Source organism: Rhododendron vialii, chromosome 10a (genome assembly GCF_030253575.1).
Source record: "Rhododendron vialii isolate Sample 1 chromosome 10a, ASM3025357v1".
Classification (NCBI taxonomy): domain Eukaryota; kingdom Viridiplantae; phylum Streptophyta; class Magnoliopsida; order Ericales; family Ericaceae; genus Rhododendron; species Rhododendron vialii.
The window spans coordinates 4,499,093-4,521,314 of NC_080566.1; the positions used below are offsets into that span (position 1 = coordinate 4,499,093).

General features: G+C 36.9%; 1 protein-coding gene across 1 annotated transcript; it reads left to right on the forward strand.

Moving 5' to 3' along the window:
• Positions 1–5,010: 5,010 nt before the first annotated feature.
• LOC131304320 (NAC domain-containing protein 92-like) lies at positions 5,011–8,137 on the forward strand. Its single transcript, XM_058331525.1, has 3 exons — positions 5,011–5,611; positions 6,382–6,659; positions 7,358–8,137. Exons 1-3 carry the CDS (start codon positions 5,446–5,448, stop codon positions 7,892–7,894), a joined length of 981 nt encoding a protein of 326 aa, XP_058187508.1. The 5' UTR covers positions 5,011–5,445; the 3' UTR covers positions 7,895–8,137.
• Positions 8,138–22,222: the final 14,085 nt, after the last annotated feature.

The window sequence follows — 22,222 nt, forward strand, 5'->3', positions numbered from 1 at the left end:
AGAGGTGATGTCTGATGTAGCTACAAAAAGTTTATTTCTCCTCTCTCTCTCTCTCTCTCTCTTAGTGATCGTGAAAATCAAACAAATACTAATACATTGTCGATGATTATCACGTGTTTTGTAGTTAATTAGCGTAATTGTACACATAATATACGTTTTAGAAATTATGATTGTTACTCTTATGATATATGATGACAGCTACAGAAAGTCTATTTCTCTTTTCTCTCTTTTGGTGACGGTGAAAATCAAACTAATACTAATACATTGTCGATGATTATCACGTGTTTTGTAGTTAATTAGCGTAATGATATACGTTCTAGAAATTATGATTGTTACTCTAATGATGACATATGATGATAGGTATTGAAAAATAAATAAATATGATTTTTAAATTCAGTGTATCTGAATAGATGGCCTAACTTCGTTATTCAATGTGAACACGAGTTGATCAAAAAAAAAAAAAAAATGTGAACACGAGCTTTCAGGAGGGCTTTTCAACGAACCACACTCTGCCACGTGGCCTTCCAATGCTGAAACAAACTAGACGTGGCACACACTTTGCAGGAGACTTTTTTTTTTCAACGACAAATTCTACCGACACCCCTGAAAAACGTTCTCAATGACAAATTCCCCATTCAATGACGTGGTTTTAATGTTTGTTTCTTTTTTTTCTTCGGTCAAACGAAAATTCTTACTGTTTGTTTCACTAGCACCTAACCAATAACTGTTCGTGCAAACACGTGGTGGAATTACTCAAAAAGGCCTTATATTGATACATTCACCCTTTTTGATAAAATCTCCTGATAAACAAACGCTGTTAAAAGGTTTTAGTGGAGTTTTGAAAACGTCGGGGATAAGGAAGTTGGCTTAACTCTCTGGCTTTTTAAAAATGTCGCAAATGATCTATAGCAGTGTTTTTCAGGAAACGTCAAGCTTGTTTCGTGAGTAAAAATCACCTCTTTGGGGATATTTTTCTTAAAGTGCTGTAAAAAAAATCTATTATGACTACATTTTTCCAAAACGCTGCTAATAAAAGCGTTGGGAAAACCTGTTTTCTTCCCTTCCCTGTTGTGTCATTTCTGGCCAAACGGTCTTTCAACAATCAAAAACTAAAGGGCTAGCTATTTATAAATTTTACCATTTTTCATTAATACACCTCATCCAGTGAAATAAAGCAAAGAAGTCGTTTTGATTCAAAGATAAATGAGAGTCGATAATTTTTTTCATTATCATAAAGAGTAAATTTTTAGATATTACTTTTCACTTTTGACTCATTTAATCAGACGGACAATTGCAGATTCGGAACGCAGGTGAAACGAACATAGAAAACCACGAGTGTTTCTTCATTCTCATTTCTCATCGCGAAGTGGGTATCCGTCCTTGGGATAAACCTCAGGGATGTCAGCTGGAATTTACCCTTTTTTTGTTTTAGTGTAGCAAAAGTTAGGTGCACAGTTTTCCAGCTGACCAATGAGAACTCTGGATGTGGACAGTTTTGGTTTGGTTAACTCCTACGCCGTCGGTGGCGGCACTGTCACTGTCTATTCCATTTGATCTGGTCTTACGTGGCAAGATATAGCCAGTTTGGCTGAGAGTGATTCAAATCTCACCCGTTGATTTCAAAGATTTGAATCCTCAACTAATTAATTGTAATTTACTCGTTAGTATTATAGTAGTGCTAATTATTTGCTCACGATAGAACTATAATCCACTTTACAATAGGAACAAATTAATGACATTTTTTTCTTTTTCTTTTTTATTTTTCGCTACGGGTAATTTTCATTTGGGAACTAAAATCAAGCTTTGAAGTGTATTCACACATACATGTTTTTTCGGGTCAAAAAAAGGGGAGAAAAAAAAAATATACACGTTTAATTTCTAGCCAATTGTAACAGATATAAGTGGTTACTATGCGGTTGTGACTCCAAAATTTTATCCAGTGAACTCCAAAATTACATTTGCTGTATGTATGAAATTGTTTCAAATCTCTTTTGACAGTAAGCCAATTGATTATTTTTCCCATCTTCTCCGAAATTAAAGACTAATTAACTCAAAAAACAGCCAAAAGATAAGATTGGTTTCAATGTTTTATATAGAAAATACAAAGATTAAATTGATGTTTTTTTTTAAAACCTTAACTTGATGCTATATTATGTATGATCCTATTTGAAACTTAGCCTAACTTTTTATCAGCAACCATCTGAAAAACTTAACAAGAAATATATAACCTAAAACGCCACGTATAAATTCAACAACGAAAACATAATTTCCTTAACGCTACAGTCACTACTAACTAGCCGCCAGTCATGTACGCTGAAGCGTTTTGTCGATGTCATCACGCGGCTAGCTTTACATACGTGTGGCGAAGATTCACAATTGCTAATTCTACGTATATTTTTCAAGTTTGTACAAATCCTCATGAGTACACGAAGAATAAAAACCTTTTTTTTGGGTAAGTATGAAGAATAAAAACTATGGGCACAATAGATAGAGGGAAAGGGGTAGAGAGCTAGATGACTGGGGTTCTGATTTTTTCCCAAGCAGAAAAGTTGGAATACGGCCAAACAGATCTACGTAATGGATTTTGTTAAGGGTAAAAACCACTGACACCCCCCAAGGTTTTTTTTTTTTTTTTCCCTTAAGTACAGATTCTCCCTCCAGGTTCGACAAATGATTTCGAACCCCCCGAGCTTTGGTGATGCATTTCAGTTGCACTCAATCGTTCGAAATGTTTACACTGGATTGGGTTGGAGAGGAGAGAGAGGTTAATTATCGTTTTTAATTTTGTCATGTGAAAAGAAATTAACTTGGACATCAATTAAGTCGACCTTAATTCTTTTTTTCCGTCTGATCAATGCATTTGTTGTCAACATTTATAGTATGATTAATAATAATTCCACAGCGTGTACCACACTAATCAAAAGGAATTACGTGCTTACTAGAAGCAATATCACGTGGTTTAATCTAATTCCACAAGCTAAATGCACGTATGAAATTAGTCATCACTAATTAATTGCCTAATCTATAAAGGACAAAATTCCACAGTTGGGCAAAACATATATAATCACGTGACGAATATATTTCATGAGAATGAAGCAATTGGTTCACTAACGGAAAACTTTGATACCGTACGTATCGGGTTAGCGAGAAAACAGGTCAATTTACCAGTTTTTCGATAAGTGCCCGGCCTTAAAGCCTTGAGGGTCGAAACCATTTTCCTTGGCAAAAGTCAATGGTGTTAGTTGTAGTTAGTGAGGATCGATTTAAACCTTAGCAGCTACATGGAGAATAGTACATGGTGCCTATCACTGAGCCACTCTAATTGCAACATACTAGACACATGGCTACGAAATATATTTCTACGAATCCCCTATATAACTTGATGTAAAAGCTCAATTCCTATCGACTAACCATAGCCATCCAGAATGAAACCTCAACACACATACATTGATCTGTTTCTATAAAATGGTGATATTCGCATTCCTCTTCCTTATGTTTCAATCATTATTCATTTAAATTTGCAAACTTACTTAAAAAAAAGTAAACCGCATTGATAATTTTAGAAAAAAAAAGTGCGGACAACAAGAGAGCACTGCGAGTGTGAAAAACAATTGTGTCGATACATATATATTTATATGGAGAGAGAGAGAGAGAGAGAGAGAGAGAGAGAGAGAGAGAGAGCAAAAAATACGTACTTGCTGATTGTTGCAACCAAAAAACGGGTAATATGCTTTTTGTAATCTTGCGGGCAATCAGACAAATCATATGACGAGAGATTTGTTGGGGAGTTGTCTCTTTTTTGTCATCAAAACAATGTGACGGATTTCCCTTTTTCAAAAATCAGTTCCTCTCGCGCAGCAGATCGAATTGGTTAAACAAATATGGCAACCAACTTCAGTTATGGCCTTCAAACCTGTCCAGATAAATATATTCATTCTCCACGCATTAGTTACGCTATAACGATAAATAAATATACGGTCTACCCGCAAACGAGACGAGACTAATTCACTTAAAGAATCAACACCCGAGGAGGGCGGTTAGAAACAACTAGAAGGTGATCAATGGATTATGGACGCGCTCATGCATGCATGAGGCTACTCACATGGACTTTCACCTCCCAACAGGTTCGCCGTTGGCTACTACTCCTTGAGAATCGAACTCGCACCTTCAAGGTGGAAGCAAACCCCTGACGAGTGGAGATAACCGTTCGTTGGGTCACGGGGTCTAACGGTGTGATTAGATGGTAAATAAACTGTGATTAAAGGTGCAATAGCTTTTGCATTTTGGCTTTAGGCATGTAACTTAAGAGCAAGTCCTCCTATAAACTATTTATACGGCCCAAACAATGATTTGAATTTTTTTTGTTGTGTGGAGAAAATGAAGTCCTCCCAGTGTTAATTGTTGCTGCAAAAAAAGTGACAAAGTCGTTTTTGGCACCAACTTTCATTTTGCCAGATCAACTGAATTGGGGGATGATGCTGCGCAGTGGTGTGCGCAGCATCGTGCTGCGCACCTCCGAGCCGTTGGATTGTGCATCCGACTGCTCAGATCTCATCTCAGCAATGAACAGCTCTCGATCGTTGGTTGCCGAGATGAGATCCGAGCCGTCGGATGCACGATCCGACGGCTCGGAGGCACGCAACACGGTGCTGCGCACACCACTGCACAACACCAACCCGAATTCCACATCAACTACATCATCCAAGTCAACCGATTTACATTGAGAAATTAGATGAATTAAATTTAGTAGTTACAATTTAAGATTATTCCAAAATGGCACCAGATCAGTGCAATTTGTTTTCGAATTTTTTACACAGTAACAAGCTAGAAAATAAACTCAACAAAGCCATCTTCGTAGTGGACTTGCTCTAATAGCATAGTTCATTTATGGAAATAATATAAAAATGAGTTATCATCAGATACCTTAAAGGTATTTTTTTTATTTCAATGTCATTTGACGAAGAAGATTGCAATTGATAGTTACATAAAAAATAGAGAGAGAGAGAGAGAGAGAGAGAGAGAGAGAGAGAGAGAGAGAGAGAGAGATTAAAGCCAGAAACTGCTCACCAAGTTGCCTAACAAACCACGTTTCTTTATCCCTCAAAAACCACTATTTAGGGAGTTATGTACTCCGAACTCTTCTTTTATTTCCTCAATAACAACATAGTTCTCTCTCTCTCTCTAGATGTGAATACACATTCATAATTCACACACAATCTTTCTCAAATTCTCCAACTACATAGCTGTGAATTGATTCCTGGCTGTTCTGTTTCCTCTATTTTTTCCACATCTAAACGGATTTCTGTACTTCTTTTTCGTAGCAACCCATTCAAATTAGAGGTTTTTAAGATCTGGGTTTAAGTTATTTGGTTCTCAATTTCAGAGCTTTTTTGTCTGCAACTCTCTTAAAATTCCAAAAATTTTATTCAAGAGGGAGTATTAGGAATGGAAAACGATGAGAAAATGGAATTGCCTCCGGGATTTCGTTTCCACCCAACGGACGAGGAGCTTATCACTCACTACCTATCCAAGAAAGTTCTTGACAGCTGTTTCTATGCCAGAGCAATCGGAGAAGTGGATTTGAATAAGGTTGAGCCCTGGGATTTACCCTGTAAGTATCCCAAAATTCAACTCCCATGTTCTGATTTTTTTTATATTAGATTTTAGTAATTAAATCAAAATATGGACAGCCAAGGGTGGTAGCCGAGTTGGTTCATAGAGACTATTACTGCAAGCAGGATCATCAAACTCATGACCACATGTAGAGAAACGAAATTTTGCCGGCACCCTCTTTTCTTTTGTTTTAAAGTTTTTGCCTGCACCTTATCCAAAAAGAAGTGCAGGCGAAATTCCGTCCCCCCTCATGTGGTCATGAGTTTGATGATCCTGCTTGCGGTAATAATCTGTATGAACAAGATATTGTGTGAGAGGCACTCTTGTGCAGCTCGAGCCTAGTGGGGTTGTTTGTGCGGACAGGTCGTTCCCTCCAGCCAAGGTTCAGTGGCTACCTCGCAAGACCACCTTGTTGCCAAAGCCAGCCCTGGGCTGTGGCCCAAGAGACAGGCCGCCTTAAGCATCCCAAAAAGTGTAGAAATTAGGGTCCATCTATTTTTGACACCCAAGTACCCAACGTATATACTCAAAAAAAAAAAAAAAAAAACCAGAATATAAGTAAAAACTAGGACCCTTAGAATTTTGCCTTAAGCTCCCGAAATATCAGGATCGGCCCTTGCTTTAGTAGCCAGCAGAACATTAAACAACAGGTAAGGAACCCCGATAGGCATGTCCATGTGGTCCCTATGTTGATTGTCCCTTCCTACCTTTTTGCGTAGGGAAAGAAAAGACTCAATTCTGATCAGTTGTTGTTCTGTGGTTGTTTAGGGAAAGCGAAAATGGGTGAAAGAGAATGGTATTTCTTCTGTGTGAAAGATAGGAAGTACCCAACTGGTTTAAGGACAAACAGGGCAACTGAAGCTGGGTATTGGAAGGCAACAGGGAAAGACAAGGAGATCTACAGGGGAAAACCCCTTGTTGGGATGAAGAAAACTCTGGTTTTCTACAAAGGGAGGGCTCCCAAAGGTGAAAAAACCAACTGGGTCATGCATGAATATAGATTGGAGGGGAAGTATTCTGTTTACAACATGCCTCAATCAGCTAAGGTAACTAAAGGACTAATCTTGTTTTCTTCTTACTCAAAGACAAATTGTGATGGTCGGTACCTTTACGATTTTGTGAAATGGATAAAAGAAAAAAAATTCTATAAAGTATAACTACTACTACTTCTTGTTATGGTTTCTAGGGAGCCTAGTTGAAATTTTGTGTTTGTCCTTAAAAAGCGTCTTCTTCTTCTTACTCAGAGACAAATTGTGATGGTCGGTACCTTTACGATTTTATGGAAAGGATAAACGAAAAAAAATTCTTTAAAGTATATCTACGACTACTATTTGTTATGGTTTCTAGGGAGCCAAGTTGAAATTTTGAGTCTGTCCTTAGAAAGAGTATTGGAAGAGTTGAGCGATGCCATGCACTTTTTTTTCTGCCGTAGGTGGCATTAGTGGTTAGTAGTTAAATTACAACATAGGCTGACAATAAATCAATCTACTCGAACTTGAGACTTCATCCCTGAGCGCTTAGGCTCCCCTCCATGCCACTGGGCCAAAGGCTTGTACATTGAAGACGCTACGTATAAGAATTGATCTTCCTTTATTTTTTAGACATGTGTATGCTGCTGAACCACGTATATCTATCTAGTGTTCTCGTGTTTTGTAATTACACATATTTGTTTAATTTTTCCATGTAAGTTGAAGTAATTTAGTTGTTGCAAAACATTATTGATACTTTTTGCATTGTTTTCCAGAATGAATGGGTGATAAGCAGGGTCTTCCAAAAGTGTTCGGGAGGGAAGAAAACACACATTTCTGGGCTGGTAAAAATGGAAAATTATGGTGAGGAATTGAATTCCTCTCCAAATCTGCCTCCTCTAATGGACTACTCAGCTCACGTGACCTGCTTCTCCGATCAATCGGAAGACAAGAAACCCAAAACCAACGTAATCGAAAGCTTCAAATCCCCTCTCCTACCCTCTTCCTTTTCATCAAAGGACTCAAATTTCTCTCCTGTTTCATTTCCTTTCGCCAAGGTCTCTGTCCAAGAAACTCTATTTTCCACACAATTTGAACCAAACATTGGGAATTCGCAGTACCCGGGTTCTGCTTTGATGCAGGATAACTCTATGTTGAGGTTTTTCCTTGAGAACAATGGGATTGATTTGAAGAGGTGTTCGAAAGCTGCGTTTTCGCCGGAAACTGATTTCTCTTCCGCTGTCTCAAATCAAGATGATCCAATCACTTCTGAAGATGGGCCAGTAGATCTTGGTTGCCTATGGAATTACTGAATCGAAGGTATAAATTAAAAAGTTGCAAGTGAAGAAAAATTGAGTGAGGAAAGGAAAACTGTGGGCTTCAAGTGTTAGTCGGGAATTGGTTTTCGCACCTCCATTTTTCATTTTTCGTACTTTTTCTTTTTGGATTTATATTCATGTAAATTTACTACATTACTCTTCGATGTGTTAAAAAGGACACGTAAAAATGATACGACCCTTTTAATAGTGTAATCAAATTGCTGTTTTTGTTCAAAACTTTGGAGATTGGTGAAGGGCATGATTATGATTGGTATTTGTATATGAAACCTTAAAAGCATTGGAGTGTGTCACACTGTTTCTCTCTCAAATTTGCTCCAGTACATATTGTTGGGGATACTGTACGTAGTATTTGTTTTTCTTGTTTTGAAAAACTACTCATTTGACTTTTGAGAGAAAGTAAAGTTATTCACGGCTCTGTGCATTTTCAGCCGTCCGTTTCGACAATCAATGATTGAGATACGTTTTATAACTATTACCGGTAATAAATATTTTTATTACCGTTAATAGTTTCTCTTTAATCTGTTAATCTAAATACGGCCGAAATTGGCCTCCGCAAACTTTATTTAATGAGAGCTTCGTTAAAGAATTTTTCTCTTTCACTTTTTCTCTATGTGGATACTGCCACAACTTAATTAGTTAGTGAAAGTACATATCTTAATGCAGATTAGTTAGTCAAAATATAATTAATTTATGCTTTCTCTCTCTCTCTCTCTCTCTCTCTCTTAATTAATTTATGCTCTCTCTCTCTCTCTCTCTCTCTCTCTCTCTCTCTCTCTCTCTCTCTCTCATATCAGTCAATTTTAAGATTAGAAGTTAGGCCACCAACCGAGTGATTAATGTGGATGATTAATGTAGATTCAGAGTAGATGGTACAATTAGCAAATACAGCACGTCTTGTACAAAGTATTACTAATAGGGAGTAACATCCAATTGGAATAGGCTTTTTGACAAAAGGGAAAATCCTTTCTGTATCATTTTTATTACTAGTATTTCCAAAGTCCACACTTCACTGTCTAACCAATCAAAATCAACAATATATATATATATATATATATATATATATATATATATATATATATATATATATTTTGTACAATAGATAAAAATCGACAATATTGAACCGGAAAAAGTTCTCCATATTTTTTAGTATTTAATAAAATGAATTTGGCGCCTCATAACATTCAGAAAGCCTAATATCTATATGTATGCAGGAAAATAAGTTGGAGGCAAGTTTTAGGTCCTCGGAATTTGTATGGTTTTGCCAATTCTAGTTTTATGATAATGGTTTTCTATTTGGCAATCATTTAAAAAAAAAAGAAAAGAAGAACTCATTAGTCCCCTCTTGTTTTCGTGTTTGAGGAGGCTTCTTGATAGTTACTTACAGTTTCTGCAGCAGAACTGTAAAGTCCCATTGAGGCTCCGTTCCAGAAACCTTCTTAAAAAATAAGCAGCTTATTTTACATTTTCAAACTAAAAAATAAAGTAAATGAAAAATAAATTTTTAATTTTTTTTTGCATCATATAAAATATCTCATCGAGATCTTCCAAACAAGATCCATATTGCATATTTTCAGATTTCTATAAATCTATAATTTTTGAGCTTGAAATTGCCTTCTTAAAAAATAAGGACTTATTTGTGGTTCCGAAATGGAGCCTGAGTATAATATATGATTTGATCGGAAATTAATAACATGTTGATTAATTAATCATATATAGATGTCTTGAACGACACAGACAATTGCGAAAAATGGAGGCTCATAATTTCAGGCAAATTCGACTGCCTCATACAGTTCTCCATGTCTAATCAATGTATTTCCTTTTAATAAATATTCTACTCCGTGAGAATTACAAATTAAACAACTTGAATCATTCAAGTTGGGCTCGGAATGAATATGAGTCACACAGAGCAGTCCAGATGCAAAACTGTCGGGAATCCTCACTTTGAAACCAAGACACTCTCCGGACACAACTTTTAGGATTATAATTCACGTAATTGGGTTTGCATAAACTACCTATAAGAGTTTATGATGGCCATTTTATTTTTTGATTAGGAGCTGTCATATTCTTTCCTCTAATTTGTTTTGTTGTTTCTTTATATTTCCTTCCTAACAAAATCTCTATCACTGGGTGGGGCTGGTTGCACTAGTTGGTGTAACGTTTTCCAACAATGAAATGCTTTAATATCTTGAGATGTGGTTGACGAATGAGTGTGATAGTTTGCTTTGTTAAGTACTACTCCCTCCGTCCCTAATTAACTGTCCACGTTACTATTCCGGACATTTTAAAAAATCATTTATATCTTCCAAAGTATAATATTTTTTATATGCAATATGGATCTTGTTTGATAGATCTCGATTGATTCTATTAGACAAAATTTTGAAAATTATGAAAAATAGTATAAATTAAAAGATATAACTCATTTTAAAAAATTTGGAAAAAGTGAAAGTGGACAGTTAATTAGGGACGGAGGGAGTATCAAGTAAGTGAGATATTGCTTTCTAGAAAAAGACCCCCTTCTTTCCTCTCTCTCATTTTGGTAACTGAGTGTCCGGGATGGATTATGCGTATCTCGACTAATTCAAAGGCCTCCAAGTTAATGATCAAGTAAAAACTCCAGTGGTCTCAAGAATTCTTTGATTGGTGATTAGAATCGATTTTGTCAAAACAAAAGTTAGTTAAGTACCTTATATGTATGTCAGGGCCAGCCCAAGGCCTAATAAAAAAAAAAGTGTCCTTAAAGAGTTAATATTTAACAATTTTTACAGTAACAATCACAATACGAGAAAGTCAAACCAATATAAAGTTCAGAACTACTTATCATTACACACGAATGGGATGGTGGGTTGGGCACTTGAGCTTATGGGATGGTGGGTTGGGCTAACTCATTACCTCCAATTAAGCATTTTTTTTTCATTCTATTAGGCTTAAAAATAGTCATAAAGTTCAAAACTACTTATCATTACATACGAAGGTGAGATTTGTGAGGACAAGTGGCAATTCTGTGACGCACATTGTGGCCAAGAATGCAGTGAGAGGAAGTGGAATTCGTACGTGGGAATTTTATCCCCCCCTTGGCTTTTATCCTCTTCATGAGGACGACGGCCCCTTTGATGTATTGGTTACTTTTTCCTATCAATAATACTATCCTAACCTTTGGCAAAAAAAATCCAAAGTAGTACAAATATTAGAGTGTCCCTAAAATTTAGAATTTTTGTGATGCCCAAGGCCTAGGCCTCTTGGGCCTTGTGCCTGGGCCGGCCCTGATGTATGTGATATACAACCAAGCTTTATCTAATTTCTGCCAACCCCATGCTAATGATCATTGGACTCATCTCACATTAGTGTAAATTAGACAAGGGAGGAACCATTTCGTTTGTGCCGGTCTCCCTTGTTATTCCCAAAACCCCCCATGTGAGTTGTGGACTCCACGAGTTACAACTAGTTGTACCATGAAATTGAGAGCACCTAAGAGCAAGTTCTCTCGTTGTCATACTGTCTTCAAGTACCGTTGCTATTTTTTTTTTTTTCCTGTCAGAGAATGGCAAAACCGTCGCTAGTGCCATAACAACTTTGGTTTAGATGAATTTAACATATCCCCCAAGCCAATTAATCGGCATCCGAAAAAAAAAACAAAGTCTAATGATCAAAATTTGAGATTGTATTCAAGCCCCTATTATCTCTGTACTTTGTGTTACGAGTTAATGAAATCTTTTTTTTGCTGATAAAAAAAAAATTGAGATTGTACCCACCAAACCGGTGTGGCAAAAGGTGGACTTGACAAGACAAAACTGACTTTGATCGAAGAATACGAATGGAAAAAGCCTTGCTTAAGATTTCATGGACCTCTCCGGCCCGCATTTGGACATTCTTGAGTGACAACATTCTCTAAGTAACAGTTTGAGCTCGAGGAAGATTAAGCCTAAAAAGTTAGTCCAGTTTAGATGGGCCTTGTTGATTTAATTTGCAGAACCAGAGGACAACTTTGCCGGTATTTTGAGGGTTTTGGTGTCGTGAGCTGACGGCCGGTAAGCTTTGACTTTAACACTTTCAAAACCATGGTGTGCATCAGTAATTTCAAAGTCCGACCCAACAAAGCAAATTTAAGGAAACTATACTATCTCGAGAAACCATAACTATATATATAAACAAAAATTCATACATAACATCTAAAATGCGACCCAAAAATAGCAAAGTATATAAGCTATAACAATTGTCCTCGACGAGTTTTCATATTTTGAAACCGTTGCATGATATCTTCGTTATCAACGGTATCAAATAGATCACTCTCTATATAAGTAATTAAGCAATCATTCATCCATTGATCTTCCATTCGATTGCGCAGATTGCTCTTTATGTACTTCATTGCTGAAAAACTTCTTTCAACTATTGCAGTGGCGACAGAAAGAGTCTAACACCAATCTCACAAGCAAATAGACCAATCAATATATGACATGTTTATCTGTCTCCACTAACTTTGCAGCAAGATCACCAATCCCTTTAAGCTTTGAAAAATTTTCATCGAATTTAACATCAACAATGTAATTTTGAAGTTAAATGTCCAATGCCATTAGGTCCACCTTAGAAAAGTCACACTGGTAGAGTTCTGCAAGACGAATCAACTTTTTCCTTTCAAAAGTAGAAAATAAATTTCTAGGATTCAAGCAACTCATACAAAGTAGCAACTCTGTATTCAATTTTTATCCATATTCTTGAAGGTTGGAGCTCAAAACCCTGAACAATTGAAAAAAAAATCAATTAAACCCAACTAGAAATCAGAAATATACAACTTAGGGTTTACCAAAAACCAAATCCAAAACCTATGAATAATTGAGCGAGAGAGGCAGAGAGAGAGAGAGAGAGATATGAATCACGAACCTGTGTGTACCAAAGTTCAAACAGAGAGCCAGAGAGAGGAACGAGGTCGGAACGAGAGCCAGAGGGTGGTCTTTCTTGTCAGTGTGTTTTTTTTTTTTTTTTCTATTTGTTCATTAATTTTCTTATTTTCTTTTTTCATTTTGTTATTGCTGAAATTGGGTTAGAGGCTGAAATTTGGGCTTTTCACTTTTAGTGGATTAATTTGTGGGCTATTTTTGAGGTGGATGTTCAATAACATTTGGGTTGGGTGTTCAAACAATTGGGTTGAATGTTCATTGACAATTAGATTGGGTGTTCAAAGTAAGACTGGTCTAAAATTTTTATATGTATTCTAAGCAAAAATAAATAAATTTTGGATGGTCAGTTGACCATGGTTTCATGTGAATGGAGTCGCCTCTGGTGTGCATCAGTAATTTCAAAGTCCGACCCAACAAAGCAAATTTAAGGAAACTATTCCGTACATGAATACCAACTGACAAGGTCATGGAAGCTATAGGGCTGGCCAGGTGATCAAGTTCTGGACCGTTTTATGAAGTTTCAGGTTTGAAATCACCTATGTACCATATCAACTCCTATGGGTTCATTCATATGGGGATTCACTTGATTGGCCCAGCTAATTAATGATGGGATTGATTCCTCGGAGGATAAGTCCGACGGACATAGTACTGAAATAACAATTGCAGGATCCGACACGTGGGAGATCCTTCTGTCTGTGTTATACATGTGATGCAAAAATGAACCCTATTACGGGATCAATTTGATCGATTATCCAACCTATTCGTTTTATAAATCTCCACATGCAAATCATTCGTTTGAAATGTGATGAACCAGATATGCATATTTGCATATGACCGAAAACAAAAAGACATATCTGACACCTTAAGAGGGTAACGAAACCAACATGATCATAATTATGTTGTTGTGAAATAAAGGAGCAGCATCAGCTGTAACTAACTTATCAAAGCCAACATCAGCCACTCCAGTTATTTGTCAAGTGTCCTAGTTCTAGTTACACTTTGGAAAATTTGGCTAGATAGAAACAGAAAAGTCTTTGATGATGTTACTGTTAGTTCAATTGATATATGTTTTACTAGTGCTAAATTTGCTTATGAAATTGCGCAGAGTTTTACATCTGTTACTTGTGCTAAACCTAGACAGGTTAGACTGATCTCGTGGGATTTTCCAGGTATGGGAAAGCTGAAATTAAACACAGATGGGAGCAGTCGAGGCAATCCGGGGCCAGCTGGGTTTGGAGGAGTCTTTCGAGAGGCAAGGGCATTGGGTGCTAGGATTCCTAGGACGTCTGGAAGATTGTTTTGAGTCTTGAGGCTGAACTTTGGGGGATTTTTAGAGGCCTGGATATGATCCAGAATCATGGAATGGAAACTATACATTGCGATGAATTCTGTTCAATACCGAAGTCGGTCTTTTGGCACCGCATAAAGAAAGAGTTGCTTGGGCACTATCGACCGCCGGCTGGTGAAAGCAGAGGCAAGAAGACAAGCAGCCAAGCATAAGATACCTGATCTCCGAGGATTAATGATTTTCTATTTAAGACAGGTCATGAAGCCTGAGGATTTAGTCGTCAGGGGTAAGCCTCTATCTGTACCTCCTTTCAACTTCGATTTTGAACAACATGCCCTGACAACGAAATAGACGAGGGAGCTTATCTACTGAGAAGCACTTGCTTTTAACTCGGAGTATTGACAAATATGAAGAGCCATATGCATTTGCTCGTGGGTTTTGATTAGTATAGGTGCCCATGGTCTCATATAATTTGATGATTTCTGCCTCGTGTATATAGTGGCTCTGAAATTAAAATATCTTATCATTGCCTTACTTTCAGTGCTGGAACTAATATGGTGGTGTTTCTCTCTCTCTCTCTCTCTCTCTCTCTCTCTCTCTCTCTCTCTCTCTCTCTCTCTCTCTTCTCGTAACATGGTGTTGTTTGCTTTGCTCACTTTTTCTAGAAAGCTTACCCTAGCCTGTTGTCCAAGTGGCAAGGGGAAGGGGATGAAGCAGGGGCAAGAGAGAGTGAGAGACCAACTGCCAAGGCCAACTTCATTGCTCATATGTTCATAATAAAGTTGGAAAAATCAAATGGGAATGCTAGCTCCTGAGAAATGTTTGCTCAGTTACCATAATAGGAAATGGAAGCTGGAAACAAATGAAATGAAAGTATGAAACGTTAAGCCGTGTTTGGATCAAAGATTTGGAGGAGGAAAAAGCGGAACAAAGTGTTGGTCCAAATAGCAACCCAAGAGGGGGTGAATTGGGTATCTCAAATATAACATGGAATTTTAATTACTAATTGCAATCTATTCAATCACAATTCCAATTTCAATGATATACTATTCTACTCATGCAATATTGATATGCAAAACTGAAAATAAAGGGAGTAGGGAAGAGAGAATCAAACGCAAGGATTTATAGTGGTTTGGTCCGCAACTTCATGGCCTAGTCCACTCCCCAAGTGTCCAACTCGGGATTTGTTGTACTATCTCCAATAGTTACAATCCTTCTAGCTTCGCAAGTGCTAGACAATCTTTATAACGAGCAATCTATCCCCAATTGCTCCGACTAATTTTGACTCCGATTCTAGTCACATCTAACCCAACTAGTTTTGACTACGGTGCTAGTAACACCTAACCCTCAAGTGATTTTTTCTCCAAAACCACTCACAAAAAGATTTACTCTCACAAGAGTATGAAGAAGGGTGAACAATCCCTTCTACAATTTTTGGCTCAAGAACAACACTCAAACTAATATTCAAGATGTAAGCGCGGAATTGACAGATAAAGAATGGTAAATGCAGATTTCGTCCTTCAAGCTTTTCTGTCTAAGTTTCATCTTCTCTGTTTCTTCTATTTATGCTTGGAGTGAATGATATGATTGAAGGAGGCTCCACTAGCCGTTGGAGCAAATAATGCAACCAATAAATCTTCCATCTTATTATTTTCTCTCTTCAACTTTGAAACCAAAATTCCACTTTCCTCAGTGAATCCATCAACTAGCCGTTAGAAATATCTTCCTCCTTAATTAATGTTTGCTTTCCAAATGAGTCCTTATAGCCAATTAAGTTAGGAGAAGATTTGTCCTTAATCTTCCTCCTTTCAATTTCTCTCGACTATTGAAGATAGTGATTTGGTGTAGAAATATTCCATGTGTACTTCAACCAAATCCTACGAAAGAAATATTAATTCAAGTGAGTACCAAATATCACAATATTAATTATATTTTAATTCCAATAAAATATGTTTTGTTATCATCAAAATCAATGAGGTATTCTATTAGAAATCTTTGGGCTAACACAAAGGAAAAAAACTTGATGGATCCAACGGTTCAGAGTTGTTTTTTTTGTTGTAATTTTCTTTCCCCTTCACAAATCCCTCTACAAATCCTTGAAAAGCCATCAGGAAAATGATCGAGGATGAGATGCATTGGCTGTGTTTTAAGTTGCTTTTCTTTTTGCTAAAATATTACAAATAAATGCACCTGCATGCTTGTTGTAGCTAGCTATTTTAGCTACAAAAAAAGTTGAAGGAGAAGAAGACAACAATTTACCTTTGTAGTGAAAAAGCCAGAACGATAAAACCTCTTACTTTTTGGACATCCAAAGACTTCAAGAGTGCATAGTGAACCAGTAATGGAAATCATAACCTTAAAATAGCACTGGAATCCAAATGGAGAGGAGTTTAATGGTTGCTATTTTTGAAGTTAAAATTGCAAAATCATTCCTTTGGTGCTCGATTTGGTGGCAACTTTGGCTTCATAACATCTACCGCATCACCCAACCTAATTGATCTACATCGAAAAGAGAAACATGAATTCAGTCCTTTTGGAATCGAAATTGTGCCAAAATGACACTAAATCGGAGTCACACTAGGCGGACTTGGCAAGCCAAAAAAAAGAAAAATTACTTCGAAAAAGTTATTTCGATACCAACGGGTGATGTTGACTACAAATGAAAACAGCCCTGCTTTGATGGATCTCTCACGGATTTGGCAGAACCAAAGGACACCTTAAATTGCCAGTATTTGGTTGCCAGTTAGGAGTAGTATTAATTTTATGGGCCTTTCAGGTGTCCTCAGCTGATGGGAAGCTTTCGGGCTTGACTTTATTTGTTTGAGAGCCCGGCCCAACAGTTCTGATACAATGACGTGGGAGATCCTTACCTAATTTTCATGCAAAACAAAAATAAATCCTATTAGCATCTCTAACTCACTATTCAAAACTTTGCATCAAATGTGCAAAGTTTAAAAATTCAATTTTCTAGTTTTCGTTTATAGAAATCCAACCCACTCTCCAAATTTTACTTTTATGTGGTTGTTTTTCTCCCTAAAATACAAGGGTAAAACGAGGTGGATCCTATATTTTAAGGCATTCGAAGACTCTTTTTCGATCTTCAGTTTTAAAGAGTGAGATGATGTCTTTAAGTTTGATAGAGTTGACTGTACTGAAGAGTGAGTTAGGTAAAAAATCTCATATGGCTCTTCAAATTAGTTTTAGAAAATATAAGTTTGAAGAGTGGATTGGAGTTGCTCTTGCAGTCTCATTTTGATGATACGAGCTATTCATTTTATGAATCTTGACATGCAAATCATATATCCATGCAAAAGTTGATTAGTCAAACATATATAACCATCTAATTGATCATATTTGATGTAAGAGAAATTAGTAGGCTGTCAGAGTTTCCAGTATTGTGTGTTGATTCGATCAAGCATTTATCAGTATCTAATTAAGTTAATTTTTGCACTAATGATTACAAGAGAAATGTTATGATATATGACACAGGAAACATGAAAGTGTCCATGAAAGATAATGGACGACTGGGATTAACACTTAAGTGAATTCTAGTCGTCCATTTTATTTCATGGAGTATTTCTTTTTTCATGTATCCTACCATGTCTCTAATTACAATTCGAAACCCACAAGGCCAATCTCACAAACTAGTAAAATAATACAGTGGACCCTTCCGCCAAAAGATGCGTCAACATGGAATCGGCTGAAAAGTAGGTAGTATTGCCAGGGTTTAGTGTTTAGGGACTGGAGTCGCGGACTAATCGTAATTTCTTTCATTTTGGTTTTTAATTTGTATCTGGAATCGTAATTTCTTTCATTTTGGTTTTTAATTTATATCTGGTATGGCGCCGCGGCAATTTTGAACATCTCTTAGGCGGTGCCATTATGCACGTTCCATTCCATTGCATCGTTCATTTACATTTCCATATATATTTGCATCTAAATCATCCATTGATGGCTTCGGTCCACTGACTGGACCTCGAATTCATTCCTTACCTTCCATTGCATTCAATCAAATAATACATGGCTCTTTTCATGTTATATAGCCGGCTCTCCCTTCAGCCTACCTCTTTTTATACTAGTTACTTGAACGGGTAAACTACCTACTTTTTTAGACTTCTTAGCTTCTGCGAGAATGCGACTTCCTACGGAGAAGACTGGGCGCCTTGGATTCCCTTTCCTTTTCGCATTTCATTAACCTACGGCACTGAAGGGCACACTGAAGTGACCCTTACTTTCTAACTGATTCATGCGCTTTGCAGTACTTCTTGAATTAGCGCCCAACAACTCAGTAAAGCTCCCATCATGACCGCTAGCGTCTTTGCTCTTCCCCTACTATCAAGAGGGTCAAAAGTGTCTTTCTCCATTCTCTCCATTCCTTCTACTACACGACCTAATTAATTCGAACATCGAAAACGTTTACCATTTAGGCATCATCAGGACATCAATACGTACCAAAATTATGAGGATGGAATTGTTTGATATAATTTTAAAACACATTTATCTTAAAATAACGAGTTTCGATCGGATGTGGTAATAATTATTGTCAATATATACAAATATATTCCGAAAACATATCAAACGATATCCGATTAACATACGCTATTTTTGACGAGATTGATATTTTCAACGAGGTCTAAAATTGAACGGTCTAGCTAGATTATCAAAATAGACCCAAGAAGAGCCCATAAATGGGTAGACTTGACCACCCAGACCCTTGGGCTCCGTTCAATTATCTGCAATGTTGCATGAAAAATAGATTCTTAGAAAAAATGAAGTAAAAAGAATATGATATTTGTTTACTGTGCGTGTTCTCTTACCAAGGAATCTTGTAGGAAAACTGAAATTCCTACCCTTTAGCATGATGTATTTCGTAAGAAAGTGTTTCGTAGTAAGAAAGTTAAAATTATGAATCCCACAACTTTATTGATAACATGAACACAGTAAAAAGCTACAGGAAAATTGACTATTCATCATTTCCGTGTAATTGAACAAGGCCTTGAAGGAAATGGAGAGGACCAACCCAAAAAAGAAAGGCCTACATAGTAATATGAAGTTGCTTTCATGAATAGGGTGTATATGCAATTTTCTTCATGCATAATCAATTGTGTGATGGGGAGGCCACAGGCCAGTGGAATTTCTTCTGCCCTCCCAGTTATGCAACAACAGCTTGCATGACAATGTCGAAAATAAAGCCTAGCTTTCATTGTCACATGGGTGTGCAAATAACACTTGAAAAGGAATAATAATGAGACAAACATTTTGCAAAGAGGAGCTTAGTATTATGTCCTATAACTAACTCTCATGATGATGACCTGATTATCATTTCCCATGATGATATGACCATTTTCACACATTAAATAGGTTATTGAAGCCTTTTTAATGAGATGTCTAAAGTGTGGATGTTACAACTTAACCCTTAATTAGATAATGGATGCGTGCAACATAACGAGTTAACCTTTTTTTAGATTAGGATCAGATCTTCTTCGGTCCAAGTTTTGTACTGAAGGAAACAACCCTAATCTGGACCGCACATTGAAAAAATCAATGATTCAGATCTGCTCACAGACTCTTCGCAAGAAGAAATCAATTTTTCACGCGAAGAGTTTCTAAGCATATTCGAACCATTAATTGCAACATTGGACGGTCTAGATTTTGACTGTTCGCTCCGGCTCAAAACTTAGACCGGAGAGGATCCACATCCTCTCAGATTAAACATGAGGGTAAGGCTCGTTGCGGGACTTGATCCTCATAAATTGAATTCATTAACTATAGGATCTATATTCACAAGGGCCAGGGGAGGTGGGCTAGCGTCATTTATTGAAATCAAAGGGGGTGCATTAAGAATTAACTCCCACCTCCTTTAAAGGGTCAAGAGCTCCAATGGCCAAGGGGTGGTGGCCTGGTGCGAAGTGACAGAGACGGGTGTACCTAGAGTTGTTCAAGCCATACGACGGTATATCGTAACCTGCTCCGTGTCGAATACTCGACATTCGAGCGATGGTACGCGCTATAGATCTAGAAAGCCTAATTTGTGGACTGTGGAGTACGTAATGCTATTGTTTTTTACTGTCCGATGGTCCGAGTAATTTATTGGAGTCTAACAACATAATGCTTGATCGACTCTAAATTTTGCGTGTAAATAACGAGTGCTCCATTATATAGTATTCATCAGACTTCTCTAACCTACCAATGTCTGACACCACATCATTTTGTCTTTTAAGTATAGGAGAAATCTACAATACACATATCTTAAAAATGTGTATCATATGTACCTATTTTATGATTCATTCATAATATTTTAGCGTGTTTCGTAACTTTTGTTCTAAAATTCATAACTTTTCAGCAGTACGATTCGTAACATTTTCATTATGATTCATAACATTTTGGTGTATCTCGTAACCTTTATACGATTCGTAATTTTTTCGCAATACGATTCGTAACATTTTCTCTATGTATTCATAACATTTTAGGAGATACATATGATACACATCCAAATAAGAGGTGTGTATTGTAGTCTTTTCCATAAGTATATATCATCTTAAGTAGGAAATATGCGAGGCTGAAAGTCGGGTGCATGTTGGTGTATTTTGTTTGATAATTTCGTATCCGGCCAAACGGACCGACTAATCTAGAGGACGTCGTTACGTTTGGACCACATATACGAGAGTAAAACACCGACCAAAAGCTTCACATGGTCACTACGACTGTGTCAACCCTTGAGAGTTTAAGTTGAGCGTGCATTATACGAATCATGTTTATAACATATAACGCTCTCATATATATGATCATAACTGAAATGTTCGCAATCACCATTTGTACTCGAGAGGACTATACGAATGTAAACTTATATGATCGATGAACGCATGTTTTAGCGGCTTGAGGTTCCTGGTTAAATGAATCTAGGTGCATAAATCATGTGACATATTATGCGACAAACTTCATGAGTTGTGAACCGGCTATGGTCTTGACATGGGGCTTAAGAATTTGCTCCCTCAAATGTCTTAAGCTATATACGTTCGATTATCGATCTTTGTTAACAATTCTTGGAGCCATCACGCCCCAACGGACAAGGATAAGTCCGAGGGGCGCGCAAACCAAACCGGTCCGGACACTTTGCGTTATGAGTTGTGATTGTGGTACATGTAAAACTGGATCGCATCAACTGTACATAGCTCACAGTATAGCCATTTACTTTTTTAAGTCAAGAGTGTGGCTACCTATATTGTACTAACCTACATAAAAAGCATAATTAAAGATGTGAAAACTATTTTCGGTTATTTAATGAAGTCACATGCAGCCTAAATATGATGCATCTAATGCTTAATAATTGACTCATAGTCAACGTTTATAGTGACCTTGGTTTGGGCTCTTTATTTTTGCACCCTTGTTAGAAGCCAATATTTTCAGCTTAAACCAATGTCATTAAAAAAAAATTATTTTAGATTTAGAAATGACCATGTAGAGCGAATATCTTATTTTACTACCTCAAAAACCCCTTGATTTTAAATTTTCTTTGCCATTAAAAAAAAAGAGATAATGAATTCACGATATAGCCTGTTATGCTTTCTTGAGATAATATACAGTTTGTAAAGTAAGGGAGAAGAAAGATAATATAGTATACAATGTTAGTGTCGGGCAAGCGAACCTACACTATTATGAACATTTTAAGAGAAAAACTACTCCATAATGCTAATAAAATTTTGAAACGTGGATTGGACGGTCGTCTAAACTCGTTTGTCCATTAGTTTGTTCTCGAATTATCATATTTTAATAAAGAGTGTGCTCAAACTATTGAGATTCAATGCCTATTTCAGTTGGTATGTCACCAACTTGAAATCGCTCTTGGGCCTCGAGTGGCAGATGATCGTACATGGGATGGGATGCCAACATAGTTGGGTTGGGATGTCGTCCTCTTATCGTGACGTCTTCCTCTTGTCCCGTTTAATTATTTAAAAAAAAATTTGCTGTTGAAAAAAAATATATATTCAATGCCTATTTTTCTTCTTCTAATTATCTATAGGTATGTAGGTATCTTTACATCTTTTTATTGGCCAAAAACATCAACACTTGGACGAGTAAAATAACGACAAGAATAGTGAGATTATTTAATAGAGGTGATTA